This window comes from Mustela lutreola, chromosome 7 (assembly GCF_030435805.1).
Source record: "Mustela lutreola isolate mMusLut2 chromosome 7, mMusLut2.pri, whole genome shotgun sequence".
In the NCBI taxonomy this organism is placed as follows: Eukaryota; Metazoa; Chordata; class Mammalia; order Carnivora; family Mustelidae; genus Mustela; species Mustela lutreola.
The window spans coordinates 43,106,673-43,126,425 of record NC_081296.1 but is presented as its reverse complement, the minus strand read 5'-3'; the positions used below and the strand labels follow the sequence as shown (position 1 = coordinate 43,126,425).

The 19,753-nt window shown below is 41.5% G+C and overlaps 3 protein-coding genes across 4 annotated transcripts in view; 2 read left to right on the top strand and 1 right to left on the bottom strand.

The window, feature by feature from the left end:
• Positions 1-7,317, bottom strand: part of PIGB (phosphatidylinositol glycan anchor biosynthesis class B) — a 47,730-nt gene extending 40,413 nt beyond the window's left edge. Inside the window, exons 1-3 of the mRNA XM_059180568.1 lie at positions 7,185-7,317; positions 5,221-5,353; positions 4,686-4,806 (exon numbers count right to left, since the gene is read on the bottom strand). Of these exons, the coding sequence (XP_059036551.1) occupies positions 4,686-4,806; positions 5,221-5,353; positions 7,185-7,317 (387 nt within the window). The remainder of the gene's footprint in view (positions 1-4,685; positions 4,807-5,220; positions 5,354-7,184) is intronic.
• A 72-nt stretch (positions 7,318-7,389) lies between these two features.
• On the top strand, positions 7,390-9,361 carry PIGBOS1 (PIGB opposite strand 1). Its single transcript, XM_059180567.1, has 3 exons — positions 7,390-7,527; positions 8,556-8,621; positions 8,916-9,361. Exon 3 carries the CDS (start codon positions 8,998-9,000, stop codon positions 9,160-9,162), a length of 165 nt encoding a protein of 54 aa, XP_059036550.1. The 5' UTR covers positions 7,390-7,527; positions 8,556-8,621; positions 8,916-8,997; the 3' UTR covers positions 9,163-9,361.
• Positions 9,362-17,341: 7,980 nt separating this feature from the next.
• Positions 17,342-19,753, top strand: part of RAB27A (RAB27A, member RAS oncogene family) — an 80,377-nt gene continuing 77,965 nt past the window's right edge. Inside the window, exon 1 of one of the 2 annotated variants that reach the window (XM_059180558.1) lies at positions 17,342-17,490. The gene's annotated coding sequence lies outside the window, so the exon portion shown is untranslated. The remainder of the gene's footprint in view (positions 17,491-19,753) is intronic. The other variant, XM_059180557.1, reaches the window with a different exon arrangement.

Genomic DNA, 19,753 nt, shown 5'->3' with positions numbered 1-19,753 from the left:
TGTTTTTCTACAAAAATGACATTAATCTTTCAGGGATATGCCCAAGGTAGTTTTATTCCCTTTCTTTGTAATTTATATATTACAACACTACTACCATTTTAAACATTCATTTATTTATTTGAGAGAGAGTGATCGAGACAGAACATGAGAGGGGGGAGGTCAGAGGGAGAAGCTGGCTCCCCACTGAGCAGGGAGCCTGATGAGGGACTTGATCTGGAGACTCTGTGATCATGACCTGAGCCGCAGTCACTTACCCAACTGAACCACCCAGGCACCCACAACACTATTACTTTTAATATAGATAGCCAACAAAACAGTTCATTGTGTTAAGGTTCTATTTTAGAAGCACACTTAATGATCTTTGTTAGCATAACAATATTAAATTTTTATGAAGTATTTATAGTAATATGTGATAGGTATCATACCAAGTACTTTACGTGTATCAGCGCATTCAGTCCTAACAATCCCTGTGAGATCAGCACTGCTTTATAAGTGAGGAAACTGAGGTAAAGAGACATTAAATAATTTTCTCAGGGCTGCACAGCTAGCGTAGAAACCAGAATTCAAACCCAGGTCTTCCTCATTCTAAAGACGGTGCTCTTAACTACTAAGATACATTGCTTCCCCATCCTGCAATATGGATAATAAAATGAGTTACTTTTTTTTTTTCTATAAAAGGACAAGTATTCTACAACTACAGAAACACAGTAATCAGATGACATTAAAAAGTAAATTTAAGGGTAAAACTAAAGAGTAAATATTATAACTTAATTACTGTTAGTAATTCTAATGCTATACATCTTTGAGAGTTTTAAAAAAATGTGTTTTATGTTTTTAAATGAGTTTTAAAAAATGTATCACAGTTATCATTAACAAATAACACACTGATAGAGGACAATTTAATCTAGGTTAGCTCAAAGATGTTTTCTAAAAATATATTTAAATTTTTACTTGTGTTGGATCAGTCTTTATTAATTTTGCAGTGCAATTAGAGTGGCTTTACTTTCAGGTGCCAATGGCTTCTAACACTTTAGCTTTATATGTTCCTCCTCTTTGTCAGTAATTTGTAAATAAATGTTTAAGTTTTAAAGGTATGTTGTACTTCATAATTTCACTTAAACTCTGCCCTGTAAAATACAGCAAAAGGCACCTATGTACATACCTTCTGATTACTCTGCCTAGAGATTTTTATGCTTCATTCTTGCCTCTCAGGCCTGAAAGTAGTTTATGTGAGAAGTCAGTTTAGCTACGAGTTTAATGTAAGACAACAGTACAAAGAAACCACTAAAACTATATGTTGTGCAATGACAGGAGTATAACATTTGTACGATTAATGGTTCTACTATATTCTGAACTAGTTACCCTAGCTTTCAATATTATATTCAATTTGGAGACCTACATTTTAAGATAGATTTTAATAAATTATAAGATGTCTAAAGGATATTATCTGATTATGATATTTAGAAATAGAGATATTTATCCTGGATAAATAAAACTTTCTGAAGGGTTGCTTGTAGAAAACTTGAATTTAAAAAAAGGTACATTTGGGGCCCCTGGATGACTCAGTCATATAAGCAACTGCCTTTGGCTCAGGTCATGATCCCAGGGTCCTAGGAGAGAGCCACATTTTGGGTTCCTGACTAAGTGGGAGCCTGCTTCTCCCTCTACGCCTGTTTGTACTTGCTCTTTCTTTCTCTGTCTCAGATAAATAAATACAATATTAAAAATAATAAAAATAAAAGAAGGTAGATTTTAGTTCAACACAAAAGTAAGTAGAGATGTAAATTCCCAGTTATTCGAACTCTCTCCAGACCTTTAAGATACTGTAATTTTCTAGGTTTACAGTAAAGACCTGAGAAGAATTAAGTAGCACTTATACATGACTTCTGGAAATGAAAAGTAGAGGGGTGGGGCAAAGAGAAGGAACATGCAAGGGGTAAATCTAGAGTATGGTACTGTGCTGGCAGCTCACCATTCTCCTGTTCTTTAAGCTCCTGATTCTTCTATTAATCTCCAGATGCCAAATGCCCTTATATGTCTTCTGACTATTGAAAGCCCCCACTTTGGTCCCCTATTCAGGTCTGTCTTCTATATCCCTTTCTTCTCATTTGTTCTAAGCCAGTACTGTCCAGTTGAGATATAACATGATCCATGCATGTAATTTAAAATTTTATAGTGGCCAAATTAAAAACTAAAAACAATCCCGAACAGGTAAAATTAATTTGTTATTTTGTTTAACCCAATATATCTAAAATATCATCATTTCATCATAATAAGATATTACAGAAACATTTTACATTTTTATTTTGTACTAGGTTTTTGACATCCAGTATGAATTTTGCACTAATAGCACTTCTCAATGTGGACTAGCCACATTTCAAATATTCAATAGACCCATGGGGCTAGTGGCTACCATATTAGACAGTGCAATTCTAAGCCATTACTAGTTCTGTAAACACACTTCATGCAGTTTGGGGACAAGCTATCTAGGCTATAAATAAGCAGACCTAAGATCTAGTTTTATTCTTTCTTTATTTTTAAAAAAAAGGTTTTAGGGGCGCCTGGGTGGCTCAGTGGGTTAAGCCTCTGCCTTGGGCACAGGTCATGATCTCAGGGTCCGGGGATCAAGCCCCCATCAGGCTCTCTGCTCAGCAGGGAATCTGCTTCCCCCCTCTCTCTCTCTCTGTCTGCCTTTCTGCCGACTTGTGATCTCTGTCAAATAAATAAAATCTTAAAAAAAAAAAAGTTTTTAAAAATATTTTATTTATTTATTTGAGAGATAGAGTGCACTAGTGGAGGGGAGGGGCAGAGGGAGAGGGAGAAACAGGCTCCCTACAAGGAGACTGACGTGGGGTTTGATTCCAGGGTCCTGGAATCATGATAAGCTGAAGACAAATGCTTAACCCACTGAGCCACCCAGGCACCCCAGGATCTAGTTTTGGCTCTGCTTTTAACATCCTGTGACCTTGGTCTATTTATTTCACTTCTCTGGCCCCTTCTAGTTTCAAAATCATGTGGTCTATGTTTAAGATAATCAATATGATGGGGCGCCTGCGTGGCTCAGATGGGTTGAAGTCTCTGCCTTCGGCTCAGGTCATGATCCCGGGGTCCTGGGATCGAGCCCTACATCAGGCTCTCTGCTCAGTGGGGACCCTGCTTCTCTCTCTGCCTGCCTCTCTGCCTACTTGTGATCTCTGTCAAATAAATAAATAAATAAATAAATAAAATCTTTGAAAAAAAGATAATATGACAGTATGAATGACTAACTGATAGCATCTTAAGTTTCTCCATCTGGTCAAGCTCCAGATAGGACAGATTTTTGTGGGGAGGGACAGTGGGGTGGGGATGGGGACTAGAGGAGGCTTACTTTAAATCACAGGTGGGTCAGCTAGAGGTTGAGGAAAGTGGATAGGTCCTGGAGGAATAGGAAGTTTTCTATCTTGAAGACTCTTTCATTCACAATATAATCTTCTTCTTAGGATATCTTATATCCTTGATGACTTCTTGAGATATAAGATATCCTTGATAGCATTACATATATTTGCCTGTGGTTCCAGGCTTTATGGTTACCCCCAAATAATCTGGAAACCCTTTCAGGACAAGGGAATTTACAGCCCCTAAGTTCAACATCTGTCCATGGAAGAAATGCTGCTGCTGCTCTAAATTCTCCTTCCCCATGATACTTCCATGTGTCTTTCCAGGTTCTAAGAAACCCTCAGGATTAGGACTGCCTTTGGAATTCTGGGTTACTTCCCTAACAGAAAATGGGGAAGGCCCAAACTTCTGAGTCTAATCTGAGGACAGCTTAAAAGATCTTCAGAGTGAGTTTAGGGAAATTTTTGGCCCCATTAGTTCTTTTGTATCCTCCTTGGCAACTGACCCCAGAAGTACATGATCTAGGAATTACAACCTTACTTACTATTGCTGCCTAATTACTATATACATAGCACAATGGTTGTGCATATCATCAAATTCTTATCAAATTAATTTTCTCTAAGATTTATTTTCAACACTAAATGCTGAGTAGGTTTATATGTATTCTTTATAAGCTCATATAACAGGATCTTCTGCTCACAAGTTAAAACAAAATACAACACTCCTTTCATGAGTGAGAGAAGTGTTGTATTTCTTATTTCTTATATCTTATTTCGTGAAGGATGAATACTTCTTTTTATTTATTTATTTATTTATTTGACACAGAGAGAGAGATCATAAGTAGGCAGAGAGGCAGGCAGAGAGAGAAGGGGAAGCAGGCTCCCTGCCAAACAGAGAGCCCAATGTGGGGCTCGATCCCAGGACCCTGAGATCATGACCTGAGCCGAAGGCAGAGGCTTTAACCCACTGAGCCACCCAGGCGCCCCAAGGATGAATACTTCTAAAGTCCAAATAATTAATATATAATGTAGTCATTCTGAAAGTCTGAATATCTTAATAGGATTCACAGGATACCTTTAACTAGGACACTTTCACGCTCAGTTTTGTGTTTTAGCACATAATGAAGGGTTACACATCGCATTATGTCTTCAGAACTGTAGGCTGCCCAGATATGGTCAGTAACAATACCTTTTTAAAAACAAACCTTGTGATACCAATAAAGTCATTTAGTTAATATACATTAGTCTTTTAAAAAGGATGGAATAAATCAACTTTTAATTACTTTTTAATTTACTTTTATTTAAACTTACCAGCAGTTGAACATTATCTTTCCTCAAAAGATGCAGGACCTTGTAAATGCTTGCAAAGATTAAGGGATAAGTGTAACCCCTCAATCTTTCTGTCCATTCCCAGGTCAAATAACCATAATTAGTAATATTAAGGACTAATGTTATAGCACTGAAACATAATCTATTTTAATTTATGGGCATGAAAAATTTCCATTTTTTTGGATAAAGCAGCTTAAAATCATAGCATTTTATACTGGTTATTTTAATCAAAAATGCAGTTGGCCAATTAAACTCATAGCTTCTTTAAGAATGGAATGTGTGTTTTACTTCATCTATATCCTCCACAGTACTGAGCTCTATGGGAATACCTGCTGGTTAAAGGTTGAGTCAAATATATTACATCGAAGAAAAAAGAAATATCAGTATAAAATAATGGTATACTTTGATAAGTAAAATTACTTAGTAAAATTGATAGAAAATTTATAAGAGAAGCTGGTACAATTTCTAAAGTGAATATACATTTCTAGTCCGGAAAAGAAACTACAAAGGATATTTGAAAACCATGTGATGTGCAACTTCAAGAGACTGCCAATATTCATCTGGAACAAAACTTGTCTGGACTAAAAAACAGTTACATATTCGTAATGCTATGGTAAACAAGACCAGATAAATGTTTTCACCAAGGAGATCTGAAAAACAAAACAAAACAGGTAATTGTGGCACAAAAGTCAGGAAGTTCCACTGAGAGAACTAAAATCTGCTGCTCTGGTTGGCGCCTTGCTCAGACTCTGAAGGTACAATAGAGAATTCTGGCCGGTAGGCACTACTCTCAAAGCAGACCTGGGCAGACAGTTAAACAAGGGACCAAGCCTCATCCACTGGGAAATTACCACCTTTCATTTAACCAATCTTTCTTGCAATTACTGTATAAGGAGAATAGTAAGATAACACTGAACTAACTATATGGGTAGCCTAGGAAGAAAGCTAACAAATTACTTAGGATCAACTCTTCCTATGTATGTCAAACAGTGGCGTATCAAACTGCTGGTCCTCTGCATGTTTTTAAATAGTCCTTACTGATGCTTACTCTATGCAAGGTGCTGAGTTCATTCCTTCACATGCCCTATCTCATTTGATCCTCCAAATCATGCTAAAGGGTAGGTACTGGCCCCATTCACATATGAGGAAACTGAGACTAAGAAGTTATTCTGCCTTGTCCAAAGTCAAAAAGGTTATAAATGACTAAACGGGATTCAAAACGAGGTCTGCTGTCTCCAAAGCCCTGTTCTTTGCCACAAATGGACAGCCTGCCAGCTGCATACAGAGTATTTTTTAAAATGTGAATTTAAAAATCCGACTTTGTATTAAAATGTTTTTCAATATAAAAGATTTGCAGCATTTCACAACCAAGACCTGACAAAGCTCAACTGGCAGTATCTAGTTGGTTCTTTAAGAGAATGTGCTTTAATTTATTCAGACCTGCCTGTCTGGCCTCCTGAGTAATTGTGTTTGCCCTGTGAGCCTTTTGAGTCTTTTGCTATATAGTTCTAGGTTCCTGCCACTCTCCTTCCTTATTCTCTGGGAACATATTTAAATATTTTTCAGATGATTGGCACATTCAACACACCACACACGCCCCATCTCAACTTTCATCTTTCAGAAGCACCTAAAGAAACACCCCGACTGAACTATAACTACTGAAAGAAAAACCCTTTTACTCTGCGGACTGGTGCACAACTCAGAGCGGGCCCCCGAACAAGTGATCTCGAATCACCTAACAGTTCTACCATATGTCTGTGACAAGTATGACAATTCGCCGTCGTTACTCACCTTGACCCTCAGGGATCCAACTTCTAACAAAGGAAGGATTAGGAGGAAAGAGCGACAGAACTCGGGCCCAGCTAACTCTCCCTCCACCCCCCCGCCCCCACCCGTCACAATCCTCCTCCATTTAGCAAAACGACTCTCTCCTTTCTTGGTCGCAGGTTTGCAGGGAAACTCGGCTTTCTTTTCCGGCCGCTTCCACAGTGCTCCGCACACGCAAGGCGCACAATACATAATTCCTGAATGAATGAGAAGTCCCTCCTTAGAGCAAATACCCGCGTCTGACAGATCAAAAGTCCCCTCGCTGGGGTGATTTTGCTCCTGTCAACATCATCACACCGGACCAGAGGGAAGGCGAGGGTGGGAAAAATAAATGGGGTGGCAGTCAGCCCCGGTCCAACCCCAGGAACCAGTCCCTCCGTAGCTGCGAGATCGCAGGTTAACTCCCAGCCCGGGTGCCTTTCTAAAATGCGGATGGCTACGTCACGGCCCCTCGCTCCGCACGGCGGCGGCAGCACTAACCAATGCAGGATAAAGGGCCCTGCGAGGGGCCCGAACCGAGAATCCGGTCGCGAGCGCACTACGGTTCCTTGGCAACCCCGCCCAGCAGATGGAGCCCTAGCTCAGGGTCCGCGGCTTCCCGCCACCGCCTGGGAGGTCGGCGTCCGCGCCCCGCCCCCGCCCCCACCCCCTCACCTCCGTGCCGCAAGGTGCTCTTCCGGGGGCTGAGGTACAAAGTGGACTTTCTCTTTCGCAGCTTCATCTTCTCCTGGGAGCGGTTCTGGAAGCCGCGGAAAAAGAGTCGGCTATCGTCCCCCTCTTGCCTCATCCTGCACCTCCTTCGGGGCCGGCTGAGGATCCCTTGGCACCTCAGTCCCTACGAAGAAGGAGACGGGACTTGGAGAAACGCGCGTTGCTCTTCCGCTCACGAAGTTTGGCCTCTGCAGCAGCCGTCGCTCGCAGGCGCGGAGGTAGCTGGGAAAAGGCCGCTTTCTCGCACGGAATCCCCGAAGTTTGCGTCTGCCGCCGAGTGCTGCAGGTTTGTTTGGCACCCGTACGCTTTGTCGCGAGCGGGTCTGCGCTTCTTCTTTAGCTGCTTCTCATGAGATTGCTGTCCGCCTTTGGCTTCGTGGTCTCTGCTCCCTGTTTTCCGGAAACTGCTGGTAGGAGCCAGAACTCTCCTAGGCTAGGGCAGGCGGGAGGCGGGGTCAGCGACGCGAAGCGACAGCCCAACGGTCGGAGGTGTTTAAGTGGCAGTGATCGTAGTAATGATAATTGCAAACGTGTTTGTGTAACATGTCACTGTTTGGGTGATCTCACATTAGCTGTTGGGCGAGGTAGGCGGAGTAGGGCTGATTGAAGCTTTTGTACGGATGTAGAAAATGAGGTTCGGAAACTTAAGTGACTCGGTCCGGTTCACTTAGCAAACTAGTGGCAGAAGGGCATTTGTTCCCATTTTATGTGGTTTACCTTCCAAGGAGCCTACTTGCAAAAACCCCCCTCCCTCCCTCCGTCCTTCCGCAGGCGATGAACCGTAGCATGCTTGTTGAGTTGTCATTTATCTAGTTAATCGTAGAGTCCAAGAGTAAACAGGCATTTCTTACCCATATTAGTTTAAATTACATTTTAGCGATGTTAAGGACAACCTAGTTTCTAGTACCGGTTCTGCCACGAATGGTTTTTGTAACCTCGGGGGCCTGTCTAGGAGACGGTGAAAGACTGTTACATAAGCAAACATATAAATTCGTTATTCTGCTTTCTTCTTCCATAAGCTCTGGTTTCTCCAGAGACTATGGTGTTCACAAGTATAACTTTCTGAGAAATACTGGAGTCTGTACTCCTCAGTTATTAAAAGTAAAATCAGTCAGATCTCTTTGTATTTTTATCCAAAGTGGATGGCAAGTTATTTACGTATATTTGAGGTCTACTTGTACCTTCTAAAGCATCAAAGGGAACTCATAAAGTCCTTTAAAAATTGTTTTTAATTATGCATATTGCCAAAAAACATGAAATAAATAAAAAAGGGCTAATAATGAAAAGTAACAGTTCTCTTTCTTTTACTTCCAGATTGGATTGGCAACTACTTTCAACTTTTGGGGGCAGCTGTTTCGTTTAGTTGATAGTTTTATGATGGTATGTAAAGGTGACAAGAGCCTGCCTCTTCCTAACCTCTCCCCCACTTTTGTCATTTTAAGAATTATTTATTTAAAACCATTGAGAAAATTCTGTAGTAGGATTTTGCTTTTTCTTAACACCACCCCCTAACCCATTTGTCATATTCTCTGTGTATTTATATTCCTATTTTAGTTAAATCAAGTGATATTTACATATGATGAAAATACTATTCACTCTGGAACACTCATAGAATCTTTTTAAAAGGATGTCATGATGAGTTATTGGTTTGCTTTCTATTTTCTTTGTACACAGATCTGAAGATATTTCCTGGATGTTGACTGTAATTTTTCAAAACCACCGTGTGGCAAAAGCACTGTATTGGATTTGTTGAAAAATGTTTGGGAGATTGACTCTTCCACAACTGATTTTTGCTAGCATCCTTGGAATTGCTGGAGGGATGTATATTTATCAACCAATATTTGAGCAGTATTACCGAGATCAGATGGAATTAAAAGAAAAGTTGAAATTGGCCCAAGAATCAGAAGAGAAGAAAAGTTAATACTACATGGAGTTAAACTGTAATTGTTTAAAGTTCTATTGAAATTATGCATTGACTATAAATAATCTAGTAAAAAGTTCTCAAGTATATTTTAAATGCAAATCATAGATAATGATTTTAAAACAAGCACTGTCAATTTTAGTGTTTAATTTTGTCATTTTTAAAAACAAATAAATGTCTAAAGAATTTTTGTTTCCCAGTTGATGTTTATTTTTCTGGGAATGCAGCATAAACAGGATCAAGGGATGACAAGACTCTATTTATAAACTAGCTGGAAATGGTGTTTGTAGTACTGTTTATAGATGAAGTGGATCAAGTTAAGCACGTCAGGCAGAATGCCCCTCAAGTAGCAAATGAAATGTAAATATAACAATGCCAAATGTTAATTTTGTTTATCCTTCCACAGAACCAGTTTAATTGATTTTTAAATTTTAGTTTTAGTTTCTATTTTATTTATTTATTTCTGTGATCTTATTTCCTTACTTATACTAATTTTGGGCTTTATTCTTTTTCTAGTTCCGTTAGATGTGAAGTTAGAGATTTTCCTTGTTTCTTGAGGTAGGCAGGTATCACTATGAACTCCTCTACTAGAACATCTTTCGCTGCATCCTATGGATTTTGCATTGTTATATTTACATTTTCATTTGCCTCAAGGTATTTTCTGATTTCCTCTTTGACTTTTTTGTTGACCCATTGATGGTTCAATAGCATGTTGTTTAATCTACATATTTGATTTTTTTTTCAGTTTTCTTCTTGTAATTGATTTTTAGTTTCATGCCATTATGATCAGAAAAGATGCTTATAAAGCATTTTTTTAAAGATTTTATTTATTTACTTGATAGACAGAGATCACAAGTAAGCAGAGAGGCAGGCAGAGGGAGAGGAGGAAGCAGGCTCCCCACTGAGCGGAGAGCCCAATGTGGGGCTCGATCCCAGGACCCCGGAACCAAAGGCAGAGGCTTTAACCCATTGAGCCGCCCAGGTGCCCCAACTTTTGACATTTTAATTATAATGTGTCTTGATGTGGTTCTCCTTGTATATATCTAGTTTGGAGCTCTCCTTGCTTTCTGTACCTGGATGTCCGTCCCCTTCCCCAGGTTAGGGAAATTTTTAGCCATTATTTTCTTCAAATAAATTTCCTGCCCTTTTTCTCTATTCCCCTTTTGAAACCCCTATGCTACTAATGTTATTCTCCTTGATGTTGTTCTATGTCTCTTAAGCTATCTTCTCCTTTAAAATTTTTTTTCTTTTGTTGCTCTGAGTTCCACTGCCCTGTCTTCCTTACTGGTTACTGATCCATTTTTTATGCTTCATTTAGCCTGCTGTTGAATGGTATTGTGTATTTTTCAGTTCAGTTTTGTTCTTCAGCTCTGTGATTTTTGTTTAGTTCCTTTTTATATTTTCTGTCTCTTTGTTGAAGTTCTTCCTGTATTCATCCATTGTTCTCCTGAGTTTGGGAAGCATCTTTTCTTTCTTTCTTTTTTTTTTTTTTTTTAAAGATTTTATTTATTTATTTGATAGAGATCACAAGTAGGCAGAGAGGCAGGCAGAGAGAGAGGAGGAAGCAGGCTGAGCAGAGAGCCCGATGCGGGGCTTGATCCCAGGACACCGGGATCATGACCTGAGCAGAAGGCAGAGGCTTTAACCCACTGAGCCACCCAGGCGCCCCTTGGAAAGCATCTTTATACCCATTACTTTGAACTCTTCTCAGGTAGATTACTTTTTCTTTCTTTCTTTCTTTCTTTTTTTTTTTTTTTTTTGCATCTCATTAAGGTCTTTTTCTTTTTCTGACTTGTCTTGTTCTTGCTTTTTTTGTTTTTTTTTTGAACATATTTTTCTGTTTCCTCATTTCCCTTGACTCTCCATGTTTGTTTCTAAGTATAGTGCAAAACAGCTACGTCTCCCAGTTTTGAAGCAGTGGTCTTACGTAGGAGATAAACCTTATTTTTCAACCTTGCCCTAGCTCTTATTTGTCTTTGGAACATTTGTGATTGTCTAAGTAGACTGATTTGTTCTTGAATGGATCCCAGCTGTGGATGGTGTGCTGAGACCTGTGATCTCAATCAGTACCTGGGTTCAGGCTAACTGGAAGCCAGATCCTTGGGCAGCAGGTCTTAACTTATGTAAATATATATAGTCCTGTGGGCACACAATTGTAGACCCTGCTGATCTATAGACCAGGAGATCTGGAGGTGTCCTATTGGTAAAAGTTGTAACAATTGGGACTTCAGATGAGTATCAACTACTTTCTGAGAGATACCAGTAAGCTGCAATGAAGCGAAGGGAGGGTGCAAAAATGGTTTCCTTGGCTCCATTCCCAGCAGTGCCTCTGCAGTCTGCACATATCTGACAAAACTGAAGTCTGTCCATCAGGTTATAGCTACAGAGCAAGTAAATGGGCCTTGTTGATAGACAGACTGGGGGTGTGTTTCAGTTGGCAGTCTGTGAAGTGCCCTCGATATAGTGGCCTGCCCCCAAATACCTTTCTAGTTGTTACAGTACTTTGGTGCCCAGGAACTCAAGCTTTTTTGTCCACCAGAGGTAGCCCCTCTGGCCCCCAGAGCCAACTCATCCAGAGGCATCCTGTGTGTGGAGGGTGCTTACCTGCAGGCTTTAGCAAGGCCTGGGACAAGTACTGGGGACAGGGAATACCTGTAGCTTTAGTGAATGGGGATTCTTTTATTTCTAGCTGATGCTAAGGAGACCTGTTGCAGCAGTATCTTCAGTTGTCAATCTCAGCCTATAAAGGGCAACCACCATAGAGCTTTTCAGAGATGTCAATGGCCTCACCAGTGCCTCAGTGAAAGGAATATTATCAGGGCCTTCTATGTAACAATCGGGTGGCTGTTTTTCCAATCTCAGCACAAATCCATTCTAACTCTTAAGATCAGGAGAGCAGATGGAGGGAGTAAAAAAAGTGAGAGGGGAAGCCAAGAAAATGATAGGTTTTTAAGTGGGCCACTAGACTTGATCCAATGGGACTTGGTAAAGTGACTTTCAAAAGTTTTTTTTTTAAACTATTGTGAAGTAATTGCACACTTGGAGAAAAGGTGCAAAAATAGTACAAACGTTTTATATAAAATTCCACAAGTGTTAACATTTTACAATATTTGCTTTAATCTCTCCGTGTATGTGTATTTACACTTGAACACACCACATTATTGTTTTTCTAAACCCTCTGAGAGTAAGTTGCCCATATGATACCCTTTTACTACTAAATATTTCAGTGTGTAATTCCTGAAAACTCCTTGTATTTCATAATTACAATATAATGATTAAGATCAGGAAATTAAAATTGATACAATATTATTTAATTTCAGATTTTATCCAAATTTTACCAACTCTTACTGATGTCCTTAGGATCAATAGACAATTATTTTTTTTCTGGTCTGGGAACTAATCCAAGATGACACTGGACTTGCTGGATCATATAGTCATTCTGTTTAACATTTTGAAGAACTGCCAAACTGCTTTCCAAAGTGACTACATCGTTTTACATTTCCACAGCAATCTATAGGGTTTCAATTTCTCCATATCCTCATGTAACACTTGTAATTTTTCGTTTTTTTTTGAAAAAAGTTATGACCAGCTTTATAGGTGTGAAAAAGTAATTATGGTTTTGATTTGCATTTCCCTAATGACTGATGACATTGAACATCTTTTTGTGTGCTTATTGATCATTTTTATATTTTCTTTGGAGAAAAATCTATTCAAGTCCTTTGCCCTCTTTTTAATCGAGTTGTCTTTTTTATTGTAAGAACTCTATTATGTTTTGATACTATATTCTTATCCGATACATAATTTGCAAATATTTTCTCCCATTCTGTGTGTTGTGTTTCCTCTCTCTTGTGTCCCTTGATAAAATACTAAAATTTTAATAAAGTCTAATTAACCTATTCATTTCATATACCTTTGGTATCATATGTAAGAAACCATTGCCAAATCCAAGATAGTGAAGATTTGTGCCTTTGTCTTCTATAGTTCTTACAGTTTCAGCTGTTGCAGTTTAGGTCTTTGATCTATTTTCGGTTAATTTTTATATATGGTGTGAAATAAGGGTCCAGCTTTATTCTTTTGCATGTGAAGAACCAGTTTAATGAAGAGATTTTTCTTGCCTCATTGAATACTCTTGGCATTCTTGTTGAAAATCAATTGACCACAGATTTATGAGTTCATTTCTGGACTCTCATGTCAATTTTTTTCAAATACATTTTTATTCTTATGTCAATACCACACTGTTTTGATTACTGCATCTTGTATTAACTTTTGAAATCAGAAAGTGAGTCCATCAATGTCCTTTTTTTGTTTTTTGTTTTTTGTTTTTTTACCCCCAAGATTGTTTTGGCTATTTCAGGTGCTCTGCAATTTCACATGAATTTTGGGATCAACTCTTCCATCCCTGCAAAAAATCTTGATAAAGTTAATTTTGGTAAGGATTATGTTGGATATGTAGATTGCTTTGGGACATATTGCTATCTTTTAATATTAGGTAAAGATGACTATGGACTGTCTTCATTTATTAAGTCTTCTTTATTTCTTTTCATTTCTTTCAGTAGAGTTTTGTAGTTTTTAGTGTATAAACCCTGCACCTCCTTGGTTAAATTGAGTCCTAAGTATTTTATTCTTTTTGATGCTATTTCAAGTAGGGGTTTTTCCTTAATTTCCTTTTCAGATTATTTACTGCCAATGCGTAGAAATACAACTGATCCTGTATCCTGATCTTTGCTTATTTATTAGCTGTAATAGTTTTTTTGTAGATATTTTAGATATAATCATGTGCCTGTTGCTTTTATTCTAGAAGGGTATTTAGAAATCAAAATCTGCATGCTAATGTATTCATAACTACTGTGATATAGTTGCTTTTAGGATCTCTTAGCAGACATTGCTGGAAAGTACATACACACATACATATCAATATATAATTCTATTCCTATCTAGTTTACATATTAAAAATCATGAGTTCTTACTGATATTTCCAATTTCCCCCCCATTAAGTGATACTGGAGTGGGGCTGCGAATGTTTCAAGCAACAGCCTGCAGTGTCAGAAAAGACCCAGAGTAGGAAGCAAGGTTATACTGTGACCGGTTCCGTGACTAGAGTAAGAAGTGGTGTAGAGAGGATTTTGAATTGGTATGCAAGATATATTAAATATATTTAGTTTCTGTCATAACTTTTTCTCTTTGTTTTCTTCCTACTTCTCTGGGCACTCTTTTCTCAGACTTCATTAACTGAGTGATCCTCTGGGTTTTGTACCAAATCCCCTCTTTGCCCTCTTAGTACATTTTCTAGACTAGCTCATTGACTTTCATGTCTTTGAGTACCCTCTTGGGCAATAGCTTCTGCCCTTGTGTTCTGTGCTTCAGATCAGCCTGTTCAGTTGCATACTGAACAGTTTCACTTGTATGTTCTCCCAGCTCTGATATGTCAAAGTTAAAATGTCTAAACTTGTTCATTGTGGTCTATTTCACCCTGTTGCAACTGGGCCCTCTTCCTTTTGCTCAAGGATTTCAAGTTGCCCAAATCCGAAACAGGCATTTTCATGGATTTCTCTGTCTCCCTCACCACCTACAATCATGTCTTAATTTACTCTCCTAAATATCTCAAATCTGTTTATTCATCTTCATCCTCATGGTCATGGTCTTAAACCAGATTGTTGTTATTCCTTACTTAGATTTCAGCATGCTAACTGGTCTCTGAAACCCATTCTTAACCTTAATAGGCATTTAGAAAATGAGTTCTAAGTTCTAGTCCTGGCTTTGCCACTTTCAGCTGTATGATCTCGGTCAGGTTGCTTCATTGCTTTCAGGCTCAGTTTCCTTATCTGTAATACAAAGACAGGAATAGTACTTATTTCAGAGGGCACTTGTGAGAGGTATATGAGGGGATATATGCAAATTTCTTAGCATATTGGCTGATTCATAGTAAGTGGTCAATAAATGAATAATCATTCCAGAGTTCTTCAAAATCCAGCCTCTGCCATTCCTCCAGTCTCTTCCCTGATTGCTTCTTTCTACTCAGTTTTTCAGCTTTTCTGAACTAATATAGGATAGTGTCTTTCGGCTCCAAGTCTTTTCTCTGCTCTCTTTTCTTAGAATTCCCTTCTCCCTCATCTTCTGCCTTATTCGTCCTTCTTAATTTATACATCACTTTCTCTGTGAAGTCTTGATTTGGTGTCACTTATTTGTGTTCCAGTAACATGCTTACTTCCCTTATTGATGATCTTATGTCACCACATTGAAATTAATTGCTTACTTGCTGGTGTCAAGCTCCTGAGGGTAGGGACCAATTTACCTTGTTCACTATTCCATCCCTGGTACCTAATTTGGACTCATTCAGTGAATGAAAGGATAATGAATGGGCCACGTTACCATAGTCTGTTTTTTGATCTGCTTCGTAAGCTCGTGGTTACAGTCCCCTTCAGGAGTGGGGAAGATTGAAGGGGAAGTCTCTCATATCATATCAGCCACTAACAGTTGCTTCATTGTTTGCCCCCAACTATTAGCGGATCAGTAAATCCCAGGACTGTTCCTTTACACATGAACCTGGGGCTACTTTCCCTGCCAGCCTCCACCAACAACAGTCTGATGGCCTATCTCAACTGGGGAATATCCTTGACACTATCACCCTGCTGAAATCTGTTATCTCTAATTCTGAGATTACTCTGGTATATTTCCCTATAAATATCAGATTGGATGCATGTTCAATATTCCACAATTTCATATATTTATGCTCTATGTGATTTTGCAAATTGGACACATATTTGAGAAGCTAATTGTATTGTAGCATAAACTGTGAGTAGCTGCAAACTCGGAAGTATGATGGGTTTGGGGGCGTGGGCCTGGGACTGCTGGAATTTGTGGTAGAAGTAGACGGTAAGAGAAGCCGGATTAGGGTTTTCAATCATTTTTTGCCCTTCTTAGATGTAGAATTATTTGGTTCAGACGTGCTTTGGCTGGGAGCCAACAGAAGCAAGGACAAAGGCCATTGTCCATACCTCGAGGCCACTGGAAGAGAAATTTGTCTGGCTCTGAGTGGTAACCTGGTGGCCTGAACCCCTTCACAGATGCAGCTCCAAAAGGACGCATAGGTACCCTTCAGCGCTGAGAGAAGGAAGCCGCTGGGGGGCAGCAAAGGCTCGCAGATGTCTCCTCACAGCTGGGTGGTTTTTTTTTTTTTTTTTTTTTAATCTTACTGCATTTTGCCTCTCTCTCTCTTTCTCTCTCTCTCTCTCTCTCTCTCTCTCTCTTTTTTTAAAGATTTTATTTATTTATTTGACAGACAGAGATCACAAGTAGGCAGAGAGGCAGGCAGAGAGAGAGAGAGGAGTTAGCAGGCTCCCTGCAGAGCAGAGAGCCCCATGCGAGGCTCGATCCGATGACCCTGGGATCATGACCTGAGCCTAAGGCAGAGGCTTTAACCCACTGAGCCACCCAGGCGCCCCTGCCTCTCTCTCTCTTAACGAATTGCTGCCTTTTAGAAATTTGGAATAACTCTCTAAACCGAACTGCCCTGTATGTGCAAAGACCCCGTTTATTTCCTCTCAGAAATACATTTTTCCTGCCAGGATTTTACTTTTCCTCCCTCCTGTCATTTCCAAGAATCCCGGAGCTGGAAGGCCAGGCCAGGCGCATCCGAGTGAGGAAGGAGCTGGCGAGGAGGGCTGGACAGTGGCAGAGCCGGACGTTCGGCGCGGAGCCGGCCTCTAGGGAGCCGGACCCGGGAGGACCTGCTGCAGGAAGGAGCGTACTGGGCCCCACGAGCCCCGGGTGGGGCCGGCTTTGCAGCTGCTCAGCACCCCCGGCTCCTACGGCGGAGGCAGTGATCTGATGCCCTGGAAAATACCTTTAGAACATGGCCTTTGAAGGAAGAAATGTGGCCAGAGTCCGCAAACCACACCTGGCAGGTCACGGATCCTGGGGAAGTTTGGAAATGTCACGTCTGGGTCTCCACCCGAAAACAAGTCTCTAAGGTTTCACACTTTCCAGGAAAGGCCCATGGAGACCGGATAATAGGCCAAAGCAAGCGTGCGGGAGCCTTTTCGTGGCTCACAAGAGGACCCGCCGCAGGTGCAGCGGGACCCGGAGCCGCGAGCGAGGAGGCGTCCGCAAGGCGCCCTCGCGGAGTCGGGCGGGGTGCTCCCTGAGGTGACAGGAGGAAGCGGGAGGTGGAGGGTAGAGAGGAGGTCCCGCCCCCACCTCGCTCTCCTTTACGGGAAGTGATGTGGGGCCAGACGGAAAATACCCGCCAAGGACCCAAAAAGGGCCGGCAACCCGTGGACGCGGCGCGCACGCGGGCACAGCGGCGCGGGGACAGCGAGCTCCAGCCAGGTGAGCCCCGCGGCTGCTGGAGGCGAGGGGGGGCGGCCGGACTCCCGGCGGCCGGTGGGGTCCGCTCCAGCCCGGAGAGCCCAGCGCGCTAGCGGGCGACTGGCGGGGCTGGCCCTGGGGCTAGCAGGGGAGGCGGCGAGTCCTCGCCCAGCTTCTGCGCGAGTGAGCCCGCTCTGCCCCCCCGCGAGTCCCTCAGCGCAGACCCACGGGGACGACCGCCGGGGGTGGGGGGCGGCATGGGCGGGGCGCCGGTGCGCAGATCCAGGTTTGGGACGGGGCTGAGGTCCCCTCCGGGGGGCATCTAGGCACTTGGGTCTCCGTCGGGGAGGGCGGTGGGGGGAGGAAACTTCCCTGGCGGGAGAGGAGGAAGGTCCCAGACCTCCGGCGCTGGCCCACAGTTCTTTCCTCCCTCCTGTGGTTCTCAGTGTAATGACTTAACGTCTTTACATCCTTGTCGATTAGGGTCCGGTCGGCAGACTGGCGGGGTGAGCGACGGTTCTCCCTGACCCTGTCAGGCAGGCAGGAAACCCAAGCGCGCAGCCGGCGGCTGGATCTCCGCTGGTGGTAGGGCTGAGGTGGAGGCAGGTTTGGGAACGATTGCCAAATCCTTGTCTCTGTTTCAGTAGATCACCCCTTAGGCCAGTCAGGCCTCAGGAGAAGGATATCTTGTGAGCCCTTGATTTTATCTTCCCAGCTTTTGACTTGTGCCGGCCACCTAGGCCACATGGCCACAGAATGTTCTGCCACAGGGTCCTCTTCCTTACCTCAGTGGGGTAACAGCTGTGTTTTCCTACTCCATGGATTCTCGCGTTATGGCTGGTTCTTCACTCAGATGTTGGGAGGGGAAGTAGTGTGAACGTCCTGTAAGTTTTCTGTCATTATTGCTTTTTAAATTTGTTGGTGGTCCATTGTTCCGACCCCCCCCCCTTTTTTTTTTTTTTTTGCCTTTTTAATAACTTGCTTTAGGGGCAAAGCAATCTGTAAAATAGGGTTCTATACATGGTTAGAGATTAAGAAAGGTTCATAAAGTACTGAAAGCACTTGACTAAAGATAATTTTTTTCTTGTATTTTATGTTGGTTTTCATTCCTACTTTCTTCTTTCTTTCTTTTTAAATCATGAATTTATTTTATTTTCATGCCTGAAGCCAACTCATTTAGCTATCTCAGCCTTTCTTCTTTCTTTCCTTGCTCCCTCCCTCTCCCTTTCTTTCTTTCTCCCTCCCTCCTCCTTCCCCCTTTCCTTCTTTTTTCTTTCTCTCCCCCTCCCTTCTTCCTTCCTTCCTTCCTCTTAATTCTACTTCATTGATCTATTTGTCTATCCTTATGCTAGCATCATACTGTCTTTATTATTGTAGTTATGTAGTACGTTTTGAGAGTGGGAAGTGTGAGTCCTCCCATTTTGCTCTTCTTTTTTTGAAATTGTTCCAGCTATTCTGGGTCTCTTGAATTTTCATACGAAATTTAAGGTCAGTTTCCCAATTTCTGTTGCTTTGGTTTGACAACAGATGTAAGGGTTTTGAAATAGGCAATAATCTCTAGGAACCAGACTCTTGATTTCCCTCTTCCAAATCTGCTCTTCACTTAGTCTTCTCCATCTCAGTTCATAACAATTTTACTCTTCTAGATGCTCAGACTAAACACTATGGAGTGACCCTTGATTCTTTTCTCTCATTCCCACATCTAATTCTTCAGTGAATCTCCTTGGTTCTACTTTGAAAAAATATATATAGGATAAAAACCATTCTGACCATTTTCACTGCTTCTCCCAAGATCTTGTCATTTCTGTCACTGCAGAAATTACTGCAAAAGCTCCCAGCAGGGCCATCGTGCATCTACCCCCACTAGTCTACAGGGTGTTGTCAACATAGCAGCCAGAGGTCATTATGCCACCCACCCCTCTGTTCACAACTCTCCGATAGCTTTTTTTTTTTCCCAAGATTTTATTTATTTATTTGATAGACAGAGACCACAAGTAGGCAGAGAGGCAGGCAGAGAGAGAGGAGGAAGCAGGCTCCCCGCTGAGCAGAGAGCCCAATGTGAGGCTCCATCCCAGGACCCTGGGATCACGACCCGAGCTGAAGGCAGAGACCTTAACCCACTGAGCCATCCAGGTGCCCTCCAATAGCTTTTTATCTTAGAAGAAAAACAAAGTCCTCATCATAGCTAACAGGCCCCTTATGTGGTCTGTGGCTTTGTCTTCCATCCTTCTCCCCTTGCCGCCTCCACTTCACCCACTCCTTAAGACCTTTGCATTTGTTCCTT

Excerpts from the sequence above, each read along its gene's own strand:
- PIGBOS1 (XM_059180567.1), top strand. The coding sequence starts at position 8,998 with ATGTTTGGGAGATTGACTCTTCCACAACTGATTTTTGCTAGCATCCTT.